Source organism: Atheta coriaria, unplaced genomic scaffold, assembly GCF_025399875.1.
Source record: "Atheta coriaria isolate IRGN ID8LTWV9N9 unplaced genomic scaffold, Caltech_Dcor_3.1 hic_scaffold_10_pilon, whole genome shotgun sequence".
NCBI classification, from domain to species: Eukaryota; Metazoa; Arthropoda; class Insecta; order Coleoptera; family Staphylinidae; genus Dalotia; species Dalotia coriaria.
The window spans coordinates 759,265-778,861 of NW_027045452.1; the positions used below are offsets into that span (position 1 = coordinate 759,265).

The 19,597-nt window shown below is 36.0% G+C and overlaps 4 protein-coding genes across 5 annotated transcripts in view; 1 reads left to right on the plus strand and 3 right to left on the minus strand.

The window, feature by feature from the left end:
• tow (target of wingless) overlaps positions 1–14,341 on the plus strand; it is a 32,135-nt gene extending 17,794 nt beyond the window's left edge. For both annotated transcript variants that reach the window (XM_065314674.1, XM_065314673.1), the window contains exons 2-5: positions 152–360; positions 10,060–10,195; positions 10,281–10,338; positions 12,598–14,341. In XM_065314674.1, coding sequence (XP_065170746.1) covers positions 285–360; positions 10,060–10,195; positions 10,281–10,338; positions 12,598–13,350 — 1,023 coding nt within the window. In that variant the 5' untranslated portion in view covers positions 152–284 and the 3' untranslated portion in view covers positions 13,351–14,341. The remainder of the gene's footprint in view (positions 1–151; positions 361–10,059; positions 10,196–10,280; positions 10,339–12,597) is intronic.
• Positions 14,318–16,185, minus strand: LOC135801255 (adenylate kinase 8). The gene is made up of 4 exons (XM_065314671.1): positions 15,783–16,185; positions 15,335–15,703; positions 14,855–15,255; positions 14,318–14,750 (listed from the first exon to the last, which is right to left on the minus strand). Exons 1-4 carry the CDS (start codon positions 16,183–16,185, stop codon positions 14,526–14,528), a joined length of 1,398 nt encoding a protein of 465 aa, XP_065170743.1. The 3' UTR covers positions 14,318–14,525.
• Positions 16,186–16,238: 53 nt separating this feature from the next.
• On the minus strand, positions 16,239–18,046 carry wda (will decrease acetylation). The gene is made up of 7 exons (XM_065314672.1): positions 17,874–18,046; positions 17,633–17,773; positions 17,461–17,557; positions 17,290–17,406; positions 16,945–17,221; positions 16,573–16,892; positions 16,239–16,510 (listed from the first exon to the last, which is right to left on the minus strand). Exons 2-7 carry the CDS (start codon positions 17,747–17,749, stop codon positions 16,410–16,412), a joined length of 1,029 nt encoding a protein of 342 aa, XP_065170744.1. The 5' UTR covers positions 17,750–17,773; positions 17,874–18,046; the 3' UTR covers positions 16,239–16,409.
• Positions 18,047–18,182: 136 nt separating this feature from the next.
• LOC135801260 (uncharacterized protein C1orf131 homolog) lies at positions 18,183–19,040 on the minus strand. The gene is made up of 2 exons (XM_065314676.1): positions 18,594–19,040; positions 18,183–18,529 (listed from the first exon to the last, which is right to left on the minus strand). Exons 1-2 carry the CDS (start codon positions 18,874–18,876, stop codon positions 18,267–18,269), a joined length of 546 nt encoding a protein of 181 aa, XP_065170748.1. The 5' UTR covers positions 18,877–19,040; the 3' UTR covers positions 18,183–18,266.
• Positions 19,041–19,597: the final 557 nt, after the last annotated feature.

Genomic DNA, 19,597 nt, shown 5'->3' on the forward strand with positions numbered 1-19,597 from the left:
TGAGAAATCTTGAAATGAAATATAATATTCAGTCGATTACTATGAAATAGTAGCTTTTTGTCCCTTCCTTTGATGTTGGAGTGGTAATCAAATTAAATTGGAAAATGAAAGAGTAATAAGTGCTAAAATCAGTTCCGCTTGTTTCTCACAGATGCCCGAATTCGACCCGTCGCCGCTGGTATCAAAGACAAGACCGTCTCTTCCCTGCGAGATTATGCGGTGATCTGTAGGTACCTCACCGAATCCGCACTTTGTTCGGGGGCAGGGCCATCTCGGCTGGGATCATGGGCTGCGGGCACAGCAAAATTAACATTTATCCCAAACGCAATCGCAACAAGAACGCCTCTGCAAAGAAAACCGGTAAGTTCATCTCATCTCACTATCTATAAAAGCTATTCTCAAAAGACAATTATCAATGCTTCAACTTTCAACATTATGATAATCACATCTTACTTCTGACTCTCTTAATAACCTAATTTAATAAAATTTACGATTACACAAAATTCCAAATGCTGCGATAAAACTTTTGTGCGGGATTCATCGCGACGTCACGCCGATTTCGAGTGAGTTATAAAGCATGCTGGTAATAAAGCGCCCTGGAGGCCCTCGAGCCGTCGACTTATATATAGATGCACTCATAAATAAGAAGTGGACGCGTCGGTAGGGTCGGGACCTATGTCTACGTCTACGTTTCGACGATATTGTTCTCACGCCTTTGGGACAAAATCTCTATCAACGTCTATGCGAAAAAAAAAAGAGTCCTATATGTAAGTACTAGGCGCAGTACTCGCATAAAGGTATTGACTGATAAAGGGGATGACGGCGCTATTATCGACTATGCGATATTTTTATTTTTATCCTTTGATCCTGCCAAGGTAACAGCGACGTCGATATACAACGTCTGCACGAGATGCGTAAACTCATAAATACCACACGCAAAATGAAAAGAATCAAAAATTGTTAGAACTTTAGTTTTTGTTGTGATTATTTGATAGGAATTTAAATCTAAGCGAGAAGTATTTAACTATGGTTAGGTAATAATTTTTACTTTAGGCAACCCAATTTACACTGTAAACGATAGCGCTCGTTTTGCATTCAAGCAACGCCTCCACCGCCGCCGGCGGCGACGTGCATGTTTATAAATTCAAGCCGTATGCTACGATAGACGCACGAACGAAGAGTATATGAATATATGATATTATCATCTGCTCTCTGGCGCAACGCCATTACGAACTGACGCGGTATTGTAGCCTTCTTTGTATGTGTTTATGTATACGCTTCGCATATAATCACTATGAGGGCTTGGATGCGTGATTGATGCGATATAAATTTGCCAAAAACGAAGATTTATTTCGTTGCTGGCGCATGGAAGTCGCGAGGGCACAGTAAATATTGATCACCGCCGACGATGATCATCGGATGGGCGGGCCGTATTGTTTAGAGACCATTAAAAACGCGCACGAAATAGGTCACTGTACTCGGTTATAGTCTCTCGCATCGATTCGATCGTGATTTTTGCGAACAAAGCGCTTTCCCGGCAATCCACTGCTATGTAAATTCTCAAATTATAATCTATCAAATTCTGTCATACATGAATCATTTGCGAAATGAAACAATCCAATTAATTTTAGGTGTACGAGTATTACTAGTTTTATGATTGTAAATGAAGTTATTTAACTATGGCTTAATACTCGTATTTCTATACAATTACAAAAACGAGAAGTCAAAGTATTGTAATTCTATTGTGTTATATGCAACCCATTGTACATCAAATTATTATTCTATTTATGAGGAGTACATTTTTAAAATGTTATTTGTGTTGAAAGCCTTGAACTATGAAAAATTGCTTATTTTAATAAAATGTAATTTTATTGTGTACATAGTGCATGATGTTATGCGTTTGAATACTTTGATGTTACGATTTTTGCAAAGCAAACATATGTCCAATACGAGTGTGTGCCACCACAAAAATATTAGTACACATTTGCCACCATTTACATCCACTTCCTATTTATTCTCTCGTAGAAATCATATCGCGACCCTGCACACATCGGGTTACTCGTGTCAAGTTGTCCCGAGCTATGTGTTTTGCAGAACCAAATTTCGCTGGCGGCGTTGTCGTCCGCGCTGGCAGTGTGCCCGAATGATTGTCACCAAACGGATGCGCGCAAGATGCGATACGACGGCGGCGACTCGCACACCCATGTAAATGCGAATGAAACCACAACACGACAAGTATCAACACATCAAACGAATACGCCGCACCTCTGGCCACGGTCGACACTACGTTATCAGTTCTATTTATGTGTCAATTCGTGCGTGTGCCCCAATAATGACAAATACAGCGGCATGTTTCTCACCAATGAATCTGCTGCATTCGGGTTATGTTTGACAGGTGATATTCATATACACCGAGCAACTTCTGTTTAGTTAAGTTGTCTAGAGTTGATTCTATCGATGTTTCATAACAAAATTTGTTTTTACTCGTTTTCACTTACTTACTCGTATTGAGTTTGGTAGAGAGACGGATTAGTTTAAGTACGAGTACTTAGATTTAGACTATGAAACTGCAAAGTGCTTCAGTGTATTTTTGGATCGGTAATTTGCATAAAATTGGACTATTCGATTTATAAACATGTTCCAAATTTACACCTTCCGTGTTATTTGCAATGCGTACAAATGTGATTTACATTTTTCGAGTTTAAAGTACACCTACGTCTAGTTAAACCGCACAAATCGATGCAGCATTAAATATTCAATAATTTTTTTCGTTATTTTGTTGGATAATAATTGCGGCGTAACAACTCTTGGGTACAAATATAGTTACTTATAAATGTACGATTGATGTCTCTAATTATTTTCCATTATAGTGACACGCTAGTTGATAGTAACTGGATAATTTATTAATTTTTTAATTAACGTATAATTAGGTCAACAATATGAAAGATTAAATAATGGAAACCTCATTCAATTTTAAATTTATGTTGCGGAAAATTTTATTTTACTGGATGCGGTTTATAATATAGTTATGATTTTTTTTTGACATTTTAGACAGTTAAAACTTTTTAGGCGGATTTCACCATTGCTATCACACGTGCAGCGAGTTATAAACTGTTGAATGATAAACTTTTCAATTGAACTGTTTCATGTTTACCGTAGCGCATAACCGCAATCCACTAATTTAGCATTTTCGACGCGCTTTCAGCGAATGACATGAATTAATGCAATTCACACATGTATCAACACTATCGTGCAATTCAAATCAATTTGCTAAATAACATATTATCATATTGTAATTAAGTTTGTTTCATATAATCAGTACACGAACTAATATTAGAAATGCGAATGTGAGTTTGTTGTTTATGACACTTTCACATAAAAACCACTCAATCAGTATTTATAAATTTTGTTATTGTGATATTTTTGACATAGGAAAAACAAATAAAGCCACTTTTGATAGTAAAAATATAAGTTGCGTAGTGTTGAATCTATAATATAAAAATGAATCGATAAATCTGTTGGTAAGCGCAACTTAACAACGCCTAAACCAATTTTGGCCAATTCTTTTTTTTTTAATGTTCGTTAAAGTTTAAGGACGGTTTTTACGGTGAAAAAAATTTGTATAATTTCCGAGAAAACCCTAAAGGCCACCCTTTTCTATAGGATAAAAGTGGGCATTGAGAGTCACTCATAGTTATAATTAAATAGATGAATCCGAGATGGTGCGTTGAAGTGCTTTATTAGCAATTCTTTATATAATTAATTTCTTTAAAATAAAATTGCGAATTTTATAGATAGAATTGACACATACTACGAGTATATCTAGAACAAGCGAGTAAAAACAAATTACATTTTTATTAAACAATACCGGAAGTTGCGAGCAAAAGTTTGTTGATAGATAAATATTTATTTTTCTTAATTTTCTTGATTCAAATTATTGAGGTAAAATTCTTAATACTTTGCGGCTTATTATTTATTAAAATAATAAATAGGTAGCGATACTCATTACAAAGTTAAAAATGAAGGAATGTTTTTGCTGCTAGGAATATTTAAAAAAAACTTCCATAAATGCTAAGGTGATAAGAATTTTTTATTCAAAATCTATGTTAATATTTCGCTACTGTAACATTTACATTGTTAATTTAATCGTATGTTATCCATAAATAATAAATTCTCAATTGAATTCTCAAGTAAACCAAAGAAACTTTAATAATTTAATATAATGCTGTGTAAATTTAGGTAATACCTAATGCATGAGTTATGATTAGTTTTTCATACAAATAAAAAAATTCCGTACATTTAGATGTTAATACCAATACTACTCTTTATCTGGTTACAACTTCACAATTAACATGAAGGTATGTACTGTTATTACATCATGTTTAAATGCGTACTCTGCAAACTTGCAACCAATTTAGTTTTTAATGTAAAAAGAATCCTTAAAAGAGCAGTATGGCGTGTGCTTTATTGCAGCAAATAGCATCATCTGTCTATTCTCCATCTTGTCAAACACAATCTAAACACAAAAGAATCATATTTATATTTTAATTTACCCTTACTACCTTAATAATAGTGATGTCTTCGGTGAAACACTACACATTGCTCGTAGTTCTAACTTTCAAAAATTTTATTACCGGAAAATCTTTATGAAAATTTACATTTCTAAAGTTCGATTTCTATGCTAATTTGTTTGGTTACATAACACGTAAAAACAAAATCCTTTAACCCAACACCAATGAATGCAATACAAAATTTAAATCATATTTAGCTTTTATGAAATATTTACAGACGCACTTAGCAGGTTAATTGAGTTTATAACTAGCTTTAACGTGACGAAGAGATGCATGCATGTATATTCGCGGTCTGCGAATTAATCCAAAGTTTTATTATTTTTTGTTTCTCTTTGCAACGACATCTTACTATGACCTGAAGTACCTTGAACATTATACAGAGTTTGCAATTGAATTGAGAAACTACAATGGCTTTATAGATAATTTAAATGTATTCTTGAGTGTTTCTATAAATTAAATTTATTTTAAGTTATCTGTATATCATTTGTTATGCTGTTTGGGCTCGGTTCCATTATAGACTAACCTTCTTTTTGCTTAACAATAAAAATGAAAATAAACTATTTCTTCATTCTATCTTAATTAATTAGCAATAAATATAACTCTTTGAAGTTTCACTTCTAGTATACTCACACATAATTTTTAATAAATTCATAATTAAATAACTAATAAGTGAATAATTGTAAATTTTCCAATCTCCTTAAATATTGCATTATTATTCATTGTTTTTTATTAAGTATAATACAAATCGCAATGACGATAAGATGCAATTATTTTTTCTTACTTTTTTTGTGGTGGCGGTAATGCAGAGAGAATTAACTGAGATTTTATGCAGAACCGAATATAATGTTTATCAAAATCGACTATAGTACTTCCTGGGACGTCCAATACGTATTCTTTTTTTACTAAACTGGCTCCAAATTATATTTATATATACATTACCTTGCAAAAACAAAAATAATCATTAGTAAAATATATATGCAATATCATTAAATATTCCACAAGCATTCGTCATCGGTTTGTTGTTTACGACATTCGGATTATACTCGTACCTATATACTTGACGACCTTTTTCGATTATCATCCAATTACAGCTAGGTTTTCAGCCGAGCAAAAGAAGCTTTCTCGTTAAAGGAGTTAACGTAATGTCATTAAATAGGAATAATCATCACACGAGCAAATAGATTCACCAGTTCAATATTGATGAGCAACGTTAAAAATGGAACTACGTTTCGATTGCCTAAGGATGCGTCCTCGTCAGCGCCGATAAGGAAATCAATATGCAACACTGCTAAACGTTTTATGAGTGCTTACTGATAGGGAATAATGAAAGGGAGAATCAAAGTGGGCGTATAAGTTGATGTATAATTAAGGTCTTAATAAGGCTACATATTTACGAGTATATTTATATTAAATATAAAGGGATTTTAGGGTCTTCAATGCACCGTAAAATGAAATTAACTTATTTTACTCAGTGTTTTAATGCCACTCGATATTTTCATTCCTTATTTTTGCTCTTGCAATCGTAATTAGTCAATAAACAATATAGCTAAGTGAATGCAAATCGAGATCATCTGACAAGTTTACATCATGAATATTTCAGTTGCAGGAAATTAATCCGTAGCTTAGCAAAGCACGGGCTGAATAATAAACGAAGCGAGCTGACGTCGTTTGCAATAATGCCACTATGTTGTATTATTCGATGTGGCACATTGCGTCGGCGAGTAACGCGCACTGCGTCGTCAGAAGATGCGTCGAAACTGAAGCAGAAGTTGTAGTTGCGACGTGCTCAGAAGATAAAATGTTGGTTGCTACCCAAACCCCCAATTCGCTCACTCCATAGGCAGTTTGGATGCGCGGGATGTTTGTTGGTCGATAGGAAAGTGGGTGGCGCACGAGTACTCTTTGAGAGCATGTTTTCACACTGCAAAATTGACTTCATTCTTCTTTCGACGTCATTCGTTATCATTTCGTGAAATTGTAACAGATAACATCGTTTTAAGAACAGAGATAATTATTTTACAGCTATCACTTACTCGTTACATTTACAGTCTGCAATGTTTCTTCATAAAACACAATTTCAATTAACAAAACCAGTGGTTATATTTATTGAGGTTAAGTAATGATATATATTATAGTGTGTGCATAAGTTGCATGTAGATTTGGTTGCCTAGTGCGTTGTTTGTCAAAATTAACTGTGGAAGCAGTATGATAAATAGTTGGCATTGTTTTAAATATTTACACATATTTTGAGTTGAAATGCAACTCTCAGGAAATGTTCGCAACATTTGAAAGATCCGAACGCTGGCTCAGCTCGTCCTGTTTATTTAACCAAGCAGCTGAACGCGCGGATTGATTCGGACACATGCGTGCGCTACTAAGTATCAATAAAAACGTTGCCGGTCTCAAATATTTAGAATCGATTTACTACTTCACAGCCGCCATCCGCGCACAGGCGAAACATCAAAGTCGATCGGATACGAGCGACGCCACAAACGCCGAAATCCCAAATCCGCAGACGTTAATCTTTTCAATCGGAACGATTTTTTTTTCCGTTCTTAAATTGAGCGAAATATCGAATATATTTTATTTTGATGTAAACATGAAGTGTGTTGTTGCTTTGAAATGAATTGCCGGCACCTGTGCCATCTTGTCGTTTTAATCAAAAGGATGTAATTACCACGAAGGCGCTTTTTAATTACTTATCGAACGATGCTCGTCGATGCGCACGCCAAGCTTTTTTTATTGTGAAAATAGCGCTTTGGTCAGCTATTAATTACTAATTAAAATAACGCTATAGCTGCAAACGATGTGAATTCCCGGATTTGAGATATTTTTAGAAATTAATAGGATGAAATTTAAAAAAAAAACAATTTTAATAATGTAATGAACAGTTTTCGGTAGGAACTTAATAATAAAAAGCAAAATAGCTGACGCATGCAACGCGTCTTGTTATTTGCTTCCAGTTGTTGTTCATTTAAATTGATTTAAATAGAAATCTATTATTCTATAATTTTTCTTTTGAAGTTTATTTAGATATTCATTTTTACCAAAATTATTTTTGTTTAACGAACATGTATCGTCACTCTAGTAATCCGTTTTTGTTTTTTCTATTAAAAACCATTTGCACTCTGCAGCTTCGCCATAAAAGCATAACTCATGAATAATTTGTTGTATCTTGGGTGCTCACCTGCCGGCGTGCACCTTACGCAAATGTACTTGTTGAGTGCCAGTTTATCAAAAACCTCTTGACAACACACTTCCCAAAGGCATCACGCTACCCGTTTCACGCCCACTTGGATAAAAGCCCTCCATAGTTACAACAAGCACCTGAAAAAGTATGAGTATTTCCCAGGCGATCCAAATATTCATAATCAAATTTAAAAGTTACATAATCAAAGCACCATCGCAACCTGTAGGATCTAATCCGAATTCATTTTATAAATGCAAATGTGAGTTTCTCTGTTTACCTATGTGTACCGGTTTAATACAAAAAAAAATTATTTTGGAGAAATTTTAGTATAGAAATATTTGTGATCAAGGAAAAATGAGTAGGATACTTTTGGTTGCACACTTATAACTTGTAAGGTGTAAAATCTATATCTATAAATAATAAATCGCAAAATCTGTTAGTAAGCGCATTTGTTAAAGTCCAAGGATGGTTTTTACGCCGAGAAAAATGCGAATAATTGCCGGGAAAACCTTAAAAACAGCCCTTTTCTATAGGATAAACGTTGGCATTAAGATTCAATCATAGTTACAGTTGAATAGTTGAATCCGAGATGGTGCGCTGAGTGCATTATTAGCTACTTTTTATATGATTAAATTATTTAAAATAAAATTGCGAATTTTATTGATAGAATTGCCACATACTATGTCTAGAATATGGGAGTAAAGACGAATTACATTTTTATTAAACACTACCGGGACAAAGTCGCGAGTAAAAGCTAGTCTATAAAATAAAATTGTGTTTGTTACCACATTTATAACTCACGAACGTTTGGAGTGATTTTGATGATCTATGATTTATTGGATTTACCTCCGCCAGAAAATGCAAAATAATTATTAAAAGCTAAATTTTACTTAAAATGTATTAAATGAGTGATGAAAATTGGTGTAGAGGTTCAATCAAAGTTATAGCTAAATAATTACATCCCAGATGGCGCACAAGTGAATTATTAGCAATTCTCATTTCTTTAAAATAAAATTGCGAATCTTATTTATGGAATCGACGCATACCAAGCCTTGATCAAGATAGAAAAATTAATTACTTTTTAACTAAAAACTAATGGGGGTTGCGCAAAAGTTAGTTTTATTAATTTTAGTATAGAAGTTGAAATCTTCTTCTTCTTAATATATATAAATCTCGTGTCACAATGTTTGTCCTCAATGGACTCCTAAACCACTTAACCGATTATAATAAAATTCGCACACCATGTGCAGTTCGATCCAACTTGAGAGATAGGATAGTTTAAATCTCAAATTATAGTCGCAATTTTAATTTATTGCTAATTATTTGTCTGTTATTATTTGACAGTCACAATTATCTGTTAACTCCAAATGATTCTAACAAATGTCAATACCTTTCGACTGTTTTTATTATTAGTTGACAGATAGAAACTCATTTTGACAATAATTATAAATGTGAATCAATTTGTAAATTTGGAAATAGAAACTGTGAGTTTTAATAATGGATGTGGCACATATAGCTAAAAAAGTCTTTCAGGAATTTCGAAAATATTCGTGAAAGATAAGTCGGGACAATGTTCGACAGGGCCGCTAGTATACTTATAAAAATAAAACATGAAAAATACAAATAAGCCAACTATAATGTAATTTGTCAACATTAATAATACAAGAATGAATTATTTAATTATCGATTGGAAGTAGGTGTTGCATTGTTAAAGACTGGTGAATATTAAACGATGGACTATATAATTTTGCGCGTTTGGGACGGTGCCCCAAACACAATGGAAGTTATGTGTTTGCATTGTGTCGACCCCGTCAAATTAATGAGAATGGTGCCAGAAGCTGCCTCACGTTTGCAGGGCGTGAAGCAAACTGATGGCAAACTCGCTTAATTATTAATTGGAAATCAATGATTGCGTGTGAGGCATATATGCACGAGGCGCATGCATCCAGCACAATAATATTAATTACTAGTTAATTAATCGAGAATAGCTTGATGGAAACACATAAAATTTTAATTTTTAAAAATAGTATTTTCAGAAGTGTTTGAGACCCGGAGAGAAAATATCCATTTTGCATACTTATTTAACATTACAGTCGGCAATAACAAGCTAAAATTGTGATTACGTTGGCTACTGTTTGTGACATTCGTGAAGTCCTTCCAACGTTTAATCGCATGAATATCTTCTCTATCTCTTCTCGTTTCTCTTCTTGGCATTTCTAATGGTTGTTTGTGTATGCAAAGATTGCCGGATGCTTACGACTGACATTTTTAATACGCATTGTTTTCGCTTTGCTCCAGTGACGCCGGAGAAAGCAGACAGCGTCGATGAGGAGGCGGACAACAACGGCGTCGAGGCGGGTGAAGAGAACGCCGAGGACGGAGACAAGAAGACGATCAAAGTGAAGCCGTACGGTGGGCCGCTAATTGTTCACCCGTAAGTCGCTCGGCGGTGCGCCGCGCTTGTTATTGTTTTCGGGGGCGCGCCGCGTAAAAGATTATGTTATTGCTTGCTTTTGCAGGGAGCTGTCGGCAAGCCAAAACAATTTCTTTAAGATGCTGGACGAAAAGATTGAGAGCGTGAGTATTGTGATTTTAATACTGTCGAGATTATTAAATTTTTATTTTGTTTGGAATCTGCATTAAAAAATAAGAAAATGGGAAGAAGTATAACAATAAAGTGGTCATTATTATATGAGTAAATAGTTTTTTAACAAGAAGAAAAGATAAAGTTTTCCGAAGAGCCAGGAATAAAAGTTATAATTATTTATTTTTTATTTAAGGCATAATAGAGAAAATTAAAAATTGTTCTCAAATTCATACTTAGTACATGTTACGGTTGACAGTACTTGAAACTTATTTAACAATTTAAAGAAAACTCTTAAACATAGGTTTCACCTCTCTTTACAAACTATGATGCAACTGATTGTATATATTTTATCACCATGAACAATATATCAATTGAAGTTGCAGCTATTAATGCTATTAAGTCAAAAGATATTTTAATACGGTTAATACAAATATTTCTACGTACAGATATTATTAAGTTTGAATAATTAATGCGACTACTCACTAAGCTGCCAGGCACCTTCACCAAATTTGTGTTAATTAGTTACATTTTCAAGATAAGAAATTTGCGAAATTTTTGACGTGATAACGTCTTTAAAATCGTTTTACGGGTGACCGGTTCAGAAACTGTGTCACGAGCGAGGTCGATCGCAGGTATACCCCCCTCTCGTTATAACGAGAGAGAGACGGACCGATCTCCCGTCTCATCTCGAGCGCTGCCAGTCATTCCGTGCCAGTCATAGCGTTCGAGTGAGTTGACCGATCTTCCGTCTCTCTCACTCTAGCGGCACACAAACGAATGGAGATTTTCTCGTGCGGTTAAGTTTTCGTTGAATGTTTTATCGGCCGATAAAAAGTTTGTAGTGTGCGGGGAGCCTAACAGTAAAACAAAATGTGAAGTGCAAGTGAAGTGTTACAACAATTGCAACAAACAAAACTTATATCACCAATAAGACGTTATCACGTAAACATCTCGATCGTAAACCTACTTTACAAACAACCATTTTTTTATTGCTACTGAATGATACAATTATATTTAAAAGAAGAAATAATTCATCTAAACTGATCAAGGTTTTAGATACTTCCCAACAATTACTGACTAAAGAAATTCTAATTAAATGCAATCTTAACAATCCAATTGGGTTTAAGCAAAGAATGATGAACTAAAGTTTAATTAAGATTTACTGTCCATAGAATCCACATTGATGCGGACGGATTTTTCAATGGTTGAGGCACTTTTTGGTTGATTTCTTTTCTGAATTCTTCGACCACAAATAATGTTTAGTAAAAGTTCTGATGTGCGCAGATTTAAAATAAAATTTCAGATCTGTTCATCAATTTACTGACCTAAAAAAAATATAAAAACATACATACTTGATGGACATATGTTAATTAATTAATTAATTACTTCAAGAGATGAATGTTTTTACAAAATTTGCAACCAGGCCATTTTACCATTATAGGTCATTTTGCTAATAGACACCAATGTATTCTTATATAGGAGTTATGCCTCTGAAATATACACCATAGACTAATATATTACATCAAAGAGAAATTAATTCCCTATCGTATAAACAAAAGGGCGTTAAAAGATATGCAATGGCTTTGGAAATATACTAGAAGACAAAATAGTGTCTCTTTGAAAACCGCTCTTTATATTCATAATATTAATAAAGTAGTTCCTAATGATACTCTCTTATTTTATGAGTGAAAAGTAATGGTCGACGGGTACTATCTTTTGGTCCAAAAAGCAAGTAACATTTTGAATTACAAACAAAAACAGAAGTTCATTCATCATTGTAAATGTAGCAAACATGACATGTTTTGTAAAGACCTTTTTGAATTTTAAAATTTAGTTCTCGTTCAGTAACACAAAGCAAAGCAACGCAAAGACGTCGCATATAATTATTCGCAAGACTCCAGATTAGATTAAAATCAGCACTTTGCGAATGAATATACTGTCTGTGCATGCATACGTGATGGCCTGAAAACCCAGGACACGAATTTTTGACTATTGCCGCGCTCAAGAGCCGCCGCAAATTTAATAACGTTTCTGTATAGCGTCGCGTCTGTATATCCTCAGTACGGCGCTTAAATCGCTGCGCACAAAGGCTCGCTGCACAGCAATAAAACAAAATTATTCAAATGCCATGCTAATGAATGCGCAGATTGTGCGGACAAGCGCTTTATGCATGTGAATAGACCCCGCGAGCAGAAAGTCACATCTCACCATAGCCGAGCATAATAAATGTTAATCCTGTCTGTTCGCAGGGTCCAGACTACGACTCGAGCAGCGAGAATGAGAAGGCGCTCGAAAAGGAGCGTGTGACGACATTACTTAAAGACTGGGAGACGGCAAGTGCCGGCTCGCGTTCGCTGCCAGCAACTCCAAAGCGACGCCCTGGTAAACCCGTGCCCATCGGCGATCAACGCGTTCCTTTCAACCAGTCCATGGTGCATCAGTCCTACGGCGTTACACCGTATCGGCAGGCCTATGCGTCGCCCGTTTACCCGCCGGTGCCGCCAACTGCAATGCATCACCCGCAGCAGGTAGCACAACAGCATACCGCCGCCGCCTACTCATCAGCGATGCAATATCAGGCGCTTAGCTCACTATATGGTCGACAGTATAGCCAGCAAGCGGCGTTGCTCGGATCAAGTCCGGTGAAGTCGTCCGCTTCCCCTAAACACATTCCGTCTTACCAGGTCGTTGCCGGCGCCGCACATCCGCCCGCGGAGGCAGGGGCCAGCGCGACGTTTAGCCCCCGGATGTACAAGGGCGTACGTCTCAGCAATGGCGATCTCATTCAGCAACAGATCTACCAACAGCAGCTACAGTATCAGCAGGCGCGTGAATACCAGCAGTACAAGCAATCGCGTGAGCAGCAACTGATACAACATCAGCAGGGTATGCAGGCGATGCAAGCAACCGCATTTGCCCCCAATCCAAATGGTCGCTCTTACCAAAGCAGCATTCACATACCGATCGTCCAGAACGACATCACACAGTACGATCTGACGTGATTTGCGCCCGGCGCCACCGCCAATTCATCTGCCAAGCCGCGATCGTCCTAGACAACCTACAACCATCACCTATCCTGTATCATATCATGATATATCTTATTGTGGACGATTAGTGCATAGACAATTAACACAGTATTCTCGTGCTAATGCCAAAGCCAGGCAACGCCAGTAAAATATGTTCGATAGTACATGTCGCGAGTTTGCCGTCAAAATGCCAAAAAATTACTGTGCCAAAAAGTATTACATATTAATTAATTTATTTTAATTGCTGAATGGCGTCCCGCTTTCGCACACATTCGAAAAATTACGTTCCATTAAGCAAAACAGGTGACAAAATTAATTTGCATAAAACACCTGCACTCGTCCCCAGAGGGAGATAAGCACAGCATCCAAAACCCAGTGAAGGTGAAGTGACTTCAATCTAGATAATAAAAAAGCATCTAGGGAAAAAGTACGCTGTATTAAACTTAGCGCTGGCAGTTCAAACGGATGCTGAAAATAAACTCGAAGTATTTAATGAGAATTGAGATGAAAATACCCCCCGTAGAGGAATTTCTAAATTTGCCTACACACATAAATAAAAGTTATCCCAAACGTAAAGAATAAATTAAATAAATGATTATAAATATATGTATACAAACATTGAAAGAAAAAAAGCTAAAGTAATATCTATAGTTGTTAATGATAATAAAATTGATGGTGAAGAATATAAAATGTTTAAAAGTTTTTAAATTTGAGAGTATGTATATTATAATTGTACATAAAGCGCTGGCATTAAGGGAGAATTTAATTTTATGACACAAAAACACAATAAACAAGTAAACAAAAATGCAGATTGCATGTGTGAAGTCGAGATGAGGCTGCTCAACAAGAAGGTCGACAACTGGCAATAAATGTATTTCTTGTAAATATCATAAACTCGTGTATAGTGCATTGTTTGTAAAAAAAGAGAAGAAAAAGCACATAATATATGATACTTGTTAGATTCCTATATTGTGTTTGAATAATGTGCAGCTTTGAAACTTGGTTATTGTTTGGTGCTTGCACACTATACGTTTGTGAAGTAAGTTTCACGCTAATTATTACAAATTTTGTACGATGGAAAGCTGTTCTACTTACACAAAGTCAACACCATCAAAATTAATATTGCATCGTGTAAGTATTGAAACATTTGATTAGTCGTGAGTGAAAACTTTGTAGGGCATCGCCGCTGTAATCTCGGCTTTGGTCGCCGGCCCAGGGGCAAATGGGTCGCGGGGCGTAACGATAGGTAGGTCCCGCATGACCGCAGCAAGGATATTCTCATACACCCAACGCTCGGGTTGATCAGCGTTGACGACAGCCGCCGTCCCCCCACAATACTTACGCAACGCACCGTATTGTGTACAGTAGAATTGCAACTAGAAGTTTACAAAATCAAATTCATCAATTAGTGTCCTCGCAAACTACCATCGGACGGCGTATAATTCAATCAATCACGCTTTTACGATCGGATTTCTCTTACCTCCGCATTAATCAGATCAGCTTTGTCCTTCGGGTGATACTGCAGGCGCTTTGATGTGAGTACATCCGGATCGGCCTCGTCCAGCCGAGTGACACTCCCGGTGAACACGTTGATCTGTCGCTTTAGAAGTCGCTCCAGGCACACGTTCAGGTCACACTCGAGGAACACGACGCGATTGGGCGGCGTCTCCACACAGTCCAGGTGCTTCAGGTCTTTTTCAGTAAAAGGAAAACCGGTGAGTACCCAGCCCATCTGAAGGCATTCGATGGATAGAAGTCGTTTGTTTAGGACGCGTGTCAAAAGAGCAGAGTTGAAGCACGCTCGGTCACCGCAGGAACGCAGTTGTTTACCCAGCTCAGATTCGGACACCCACTCCTGACACAGCAAATACTCGAAATCGACTGGGGACATACAGTAATCAGCTATGTAATTATCCTAAACAAGATTTAAAATATTTGAAATAAGAGATTAATATATTACTATAGATTATTTTGAGTTTTTCAGCGAGTAACTTTGCTTGAGTCTTCCTTCCACAACCACGTGGGCCAATCAAGACAATTCGCGGCTGTTTTGGACCTTTCTCAATATGTTCAATGCAAATTAACTCAACACACTTTGTGACCAACGTCTCCAAATCAGAATCGTCCAGATAGATCTCAATCAGTTTTTGTTTGTACACCTCGACTATGTCAAACATGTTTCGACGAAACGTGGGCCAATTTGTGGTGACATCGCAGTATAAAAGGTCAGTAAGCTTAGGGCTGTACGGGGAAATTAAATAAAGGACGTGCGTGGGTAAAATTCCAACGTCCAGAAGCTTTTGAGCTTCTTGTTTTGTCGTGATACAATCTAAAATCAACGAATGTATTTAAACACATTGCCTTCATTTAATAATTTAATATATGCAACTAAAGTTACAATACATTACCGACTAATATCCATCCATGCTGCGCGATAGCACCAGAGTTCAAATTCATTATACTCTGTATGCCTAAAATAATATCTGAAGGCTTTGCTGTTGACCGATCATCCAGTTTCAACACACTGTCAATCATCTCGCGAGTGATTAAAAACAATTTCGTATGATAACTGATCTGTGTGGCTACCTCAACGAGATTAATCCGTGGCGAACCCAAAACAATCACGTGCGGAATGTGTATATTCTTCACCGCGCTCGTGAGTAGATATTTCATGAAAAAGACATGATCGTCCGGCTGCTGGATCACTAATTCTCGAGCTAACTCATAAAATAACTTGTAAATATTGTGTTTTTCTAGGTAAGGCAAGTGCCACGCGGGCATCTTCATCTTTCTCTTGGTAGGATCAGTCATTTCACAAGCACAATAAATAAATAAAAGAGTAAAAGGCAGAAATAATCCGCAGATAGTATTACAAAATCATGTATTTTTGAAATGACACATTCCCTACTGCAATCACACAAATGTCAAATTTGCCGATAAATGTCGGAGGCTTAAATGAAAAAACAAACCAACAGTGTATCGCTTGTTTTCTTGTAAAATATATGTAATGAATAAATTGTATTAGTGCAGTTGGTTTACGTCTCACTCTTCCAGAGTTTTATAGTTTTGTCATTCTCGAGGGCTGCGGACGCAATAATGTTCTCGGTCGGGTGGCACGTCGTACATAAAACCACATCTAGTATCAAATAAGTAAATAAGTACAATTATTCGTCAATAATTTCCAATAATTCAACATACCTGTGTGTCCTTGTAATTTCTGAACGATTTCTTTCGTTTGCAAGTTCCAAATATAAACCATGTTGTCTTCGGAGCCGCTCACGATCCATTTGCCGCCGGTGACGGAAAAGTTCGCAAAAATGCAATACTTTTCGTTCCTGTGGCCTGAGTACGTCTTCAAGCACTTACCCTTGGAATAATCCCACAACTTCAGCGTGTTGTCTAGCGTCGCAGCGAGTATATATTTACCATTTGGTGAGAACTTCACGAATGATACTGGTGGATTGTCATCGTCGATGAGAGTTTTCAGACATTGGCCAGATGCAGTGTCCCAGATTCGGCTAAAATTCAAGATTAATAAATATGTAACAATTCTATAAACTTAGTGCTTACCATAATCCATCATAACTACTGCTGACAATAAGTGACCCATCCCTATTGAAATGTACCGCGCTCACTGGATCTGAATGAGCCGGTAGCGTTTTTAGACATTTTCCAGTTCGCACATCCCAAATACGCACAGACTCGTCAAAGGATCCAGACACAATCAGGTTTGATTGTGGATTGAAGTTACAACAGAATACATAGTTGCTGTGGCCTTTTAATGTTTTCAAACATTTAGCTGAACTTAACTCCCATATTTTTAATGTTTTGTCATCACTAGCAGATACTGCAATGGCAAACATAACAAACAAATGAACAATTAATACAGTGCAGCAAATAGAAAAGAATACTAACCTAATAACCTGCTATCACTAGACCATGCAACATCACTAATTCCAAGTTTATGTCCTGAGATTGTCTTCTCAAACTTGCCATCATAGGCGCCCCAGATTTTGATCAGTTTATCAGCAGCTGTATAGAAAGTAATATGAAAATAAGAATAGAAACTTAACCAAAATAACTTACATGAACTTGCTAGCCATTCACCATTAGGACTAAACTTTACTGAAGATACTGCTTTTGTATGACCAGCCAAAGTAAACTTCAATGTGTAATTAGGCTTCTAGAATAAAAACAAACAATTTATAGTAAGTTCTCATTGCATTTGGATTCTCGTTTTAAAAACATGAACACTTACTAAGCTACTTGATTTATTTGAACCCCCAGTGGGAGTCAAGCTGTTGGTGGATGATGTTTGACTGTTGGCCATTTGACTGGAATTATGTATTGTATGAGCGCCACTTAGAGGCATCATAATCGCCTTCCCAGGCAATCAATGCTGGAAGAAATGCGCGTATAAGTTTTTAGCGTCGTAAACATAACCATGTGCGTCGCGTGCTTATGCCGCAGAGCAACGGCACTCTTGCTAACAAACGTACCTTTTTAGTGTTGTGTTGCCAGTAGTTAGTACAGTTACCGCGGAATCACGACGATTAACAAAACCAATAGTGTTCTGTATTTTTCGGTAGTTTGTTTGAAAGAGATTTCGGGAAGTACTAGGCGACAACCACCATATCTGCGCAATGGCGTCCTAGCATCAGCAACTGTCAAATGTTAAATTGGTTGCTTTTCAATAAAATGACGAAGTAGGCTTTTTATCTTCGAAATGTTGATTGAACCATTATTCTATTATATTTACAACACGTTTCTCTTTTGTTTAACTAGATTACCGCATTAAAAAGAAAATGTTACAAAATTGTTATTTGCATTTATTGATAGGCAACACAAATTACAGCTTACTTTACACAATTACCCACAAATATTAATGAAAACTATTTCCTTTTCATTTTACTAAAGTTTTTATGTTTTTGTACACTTTTAAGATCTTTTGGCTTCACAGTGCCATATATATCTAAAATATCACTCTTTAATTTCCTTTTCTTATCAAATGATTTGCCCTTGGCTGTAGCTCTGCCAGCATTATTCTTTCCAAGCTGTTGGAATTTGAGCTCTTCCTCCTTTGCCAATTTTTCCTTCTTTCGCTGCTCAATAAGTAACTTGTAGTTCTGGTGTTTATTCTTTTTAGGTTTAGCACCTGTTTGATACAACAGAAAAAACTTAGAGAATTTCAATCAAGGCATACAGTTAATCTGACTTACCAAGCTTTATTGCCAACTTAATTTTAGCATCTTCCTGAGTTGCAGCATCGAATCCTGTCATACCAAACCTAATAATCTCTTGTTTGGTCCGTTTAATATTAAGTTCAGGTGCATCTTTGTGATGATGCTGTGATTTCAGTTGGCTTTCTGTTTCATCTTTATGGCTTTCTTCTAATACTGGCTTAGGTTTTGGTTTGTATGATTCAAATGATATTGCAGAGAATTCTTTTTCTGCTGTTTTACGATTTAAAGAACCTTTGGTTTGAATAAAACATGTATCCATATTTGAGGGTCAGTTTGAAATAATAATTTGTAACCACATGAATCAGAAGCAATATCGAGGAATACGATATACTTATTTGAAGTATTATTTGAAGGTTAAACGCACATGTAGTGAAACTAAATGATTTGTTTTGATGTTCTTTGAATCAGATACATAGAGATTTAGATTTAGAGTTTTCTAATATCAACCGTGTAAAAATGAAATAATTGGTACATTTTAGAAATGTTATTTTGTTGATTGCATTTAATACTTCCATTAGTAGATATATATTGCAGTTAATGCTATGATAAAAATCCATTAAAACCTCATGTGGATACTATTTGTAAAATTATGTCGATAATGTCTACCAATAATGACTATCATACACAATGAAGCCAATATACACACAATAAATACGTTTTAGACGGAAACATGCAACTAGTGTGCAGGAGCGTATCTGCACCTATTATTTAAACTGATTATGAATTGATTTTATAGCTAGTTAGGTTTATGTAGAACATTACGACTGAATACGTTATTTGAAAAACCTGTGAATAATGATGCACCTTGTTAATAAGTGTATAATAGTTTAGAATTACATATTCTTACCAATAGCACCTTTGTTTTTCCATTTCTTTTACAAGGAAACCACATGTACATGTTGGAATAATATGGCAAAGCAAAAGAGGAATCAAAGGTATATTAAATTGCTAAAAAATACATGGTATTGTATTAAATTGAT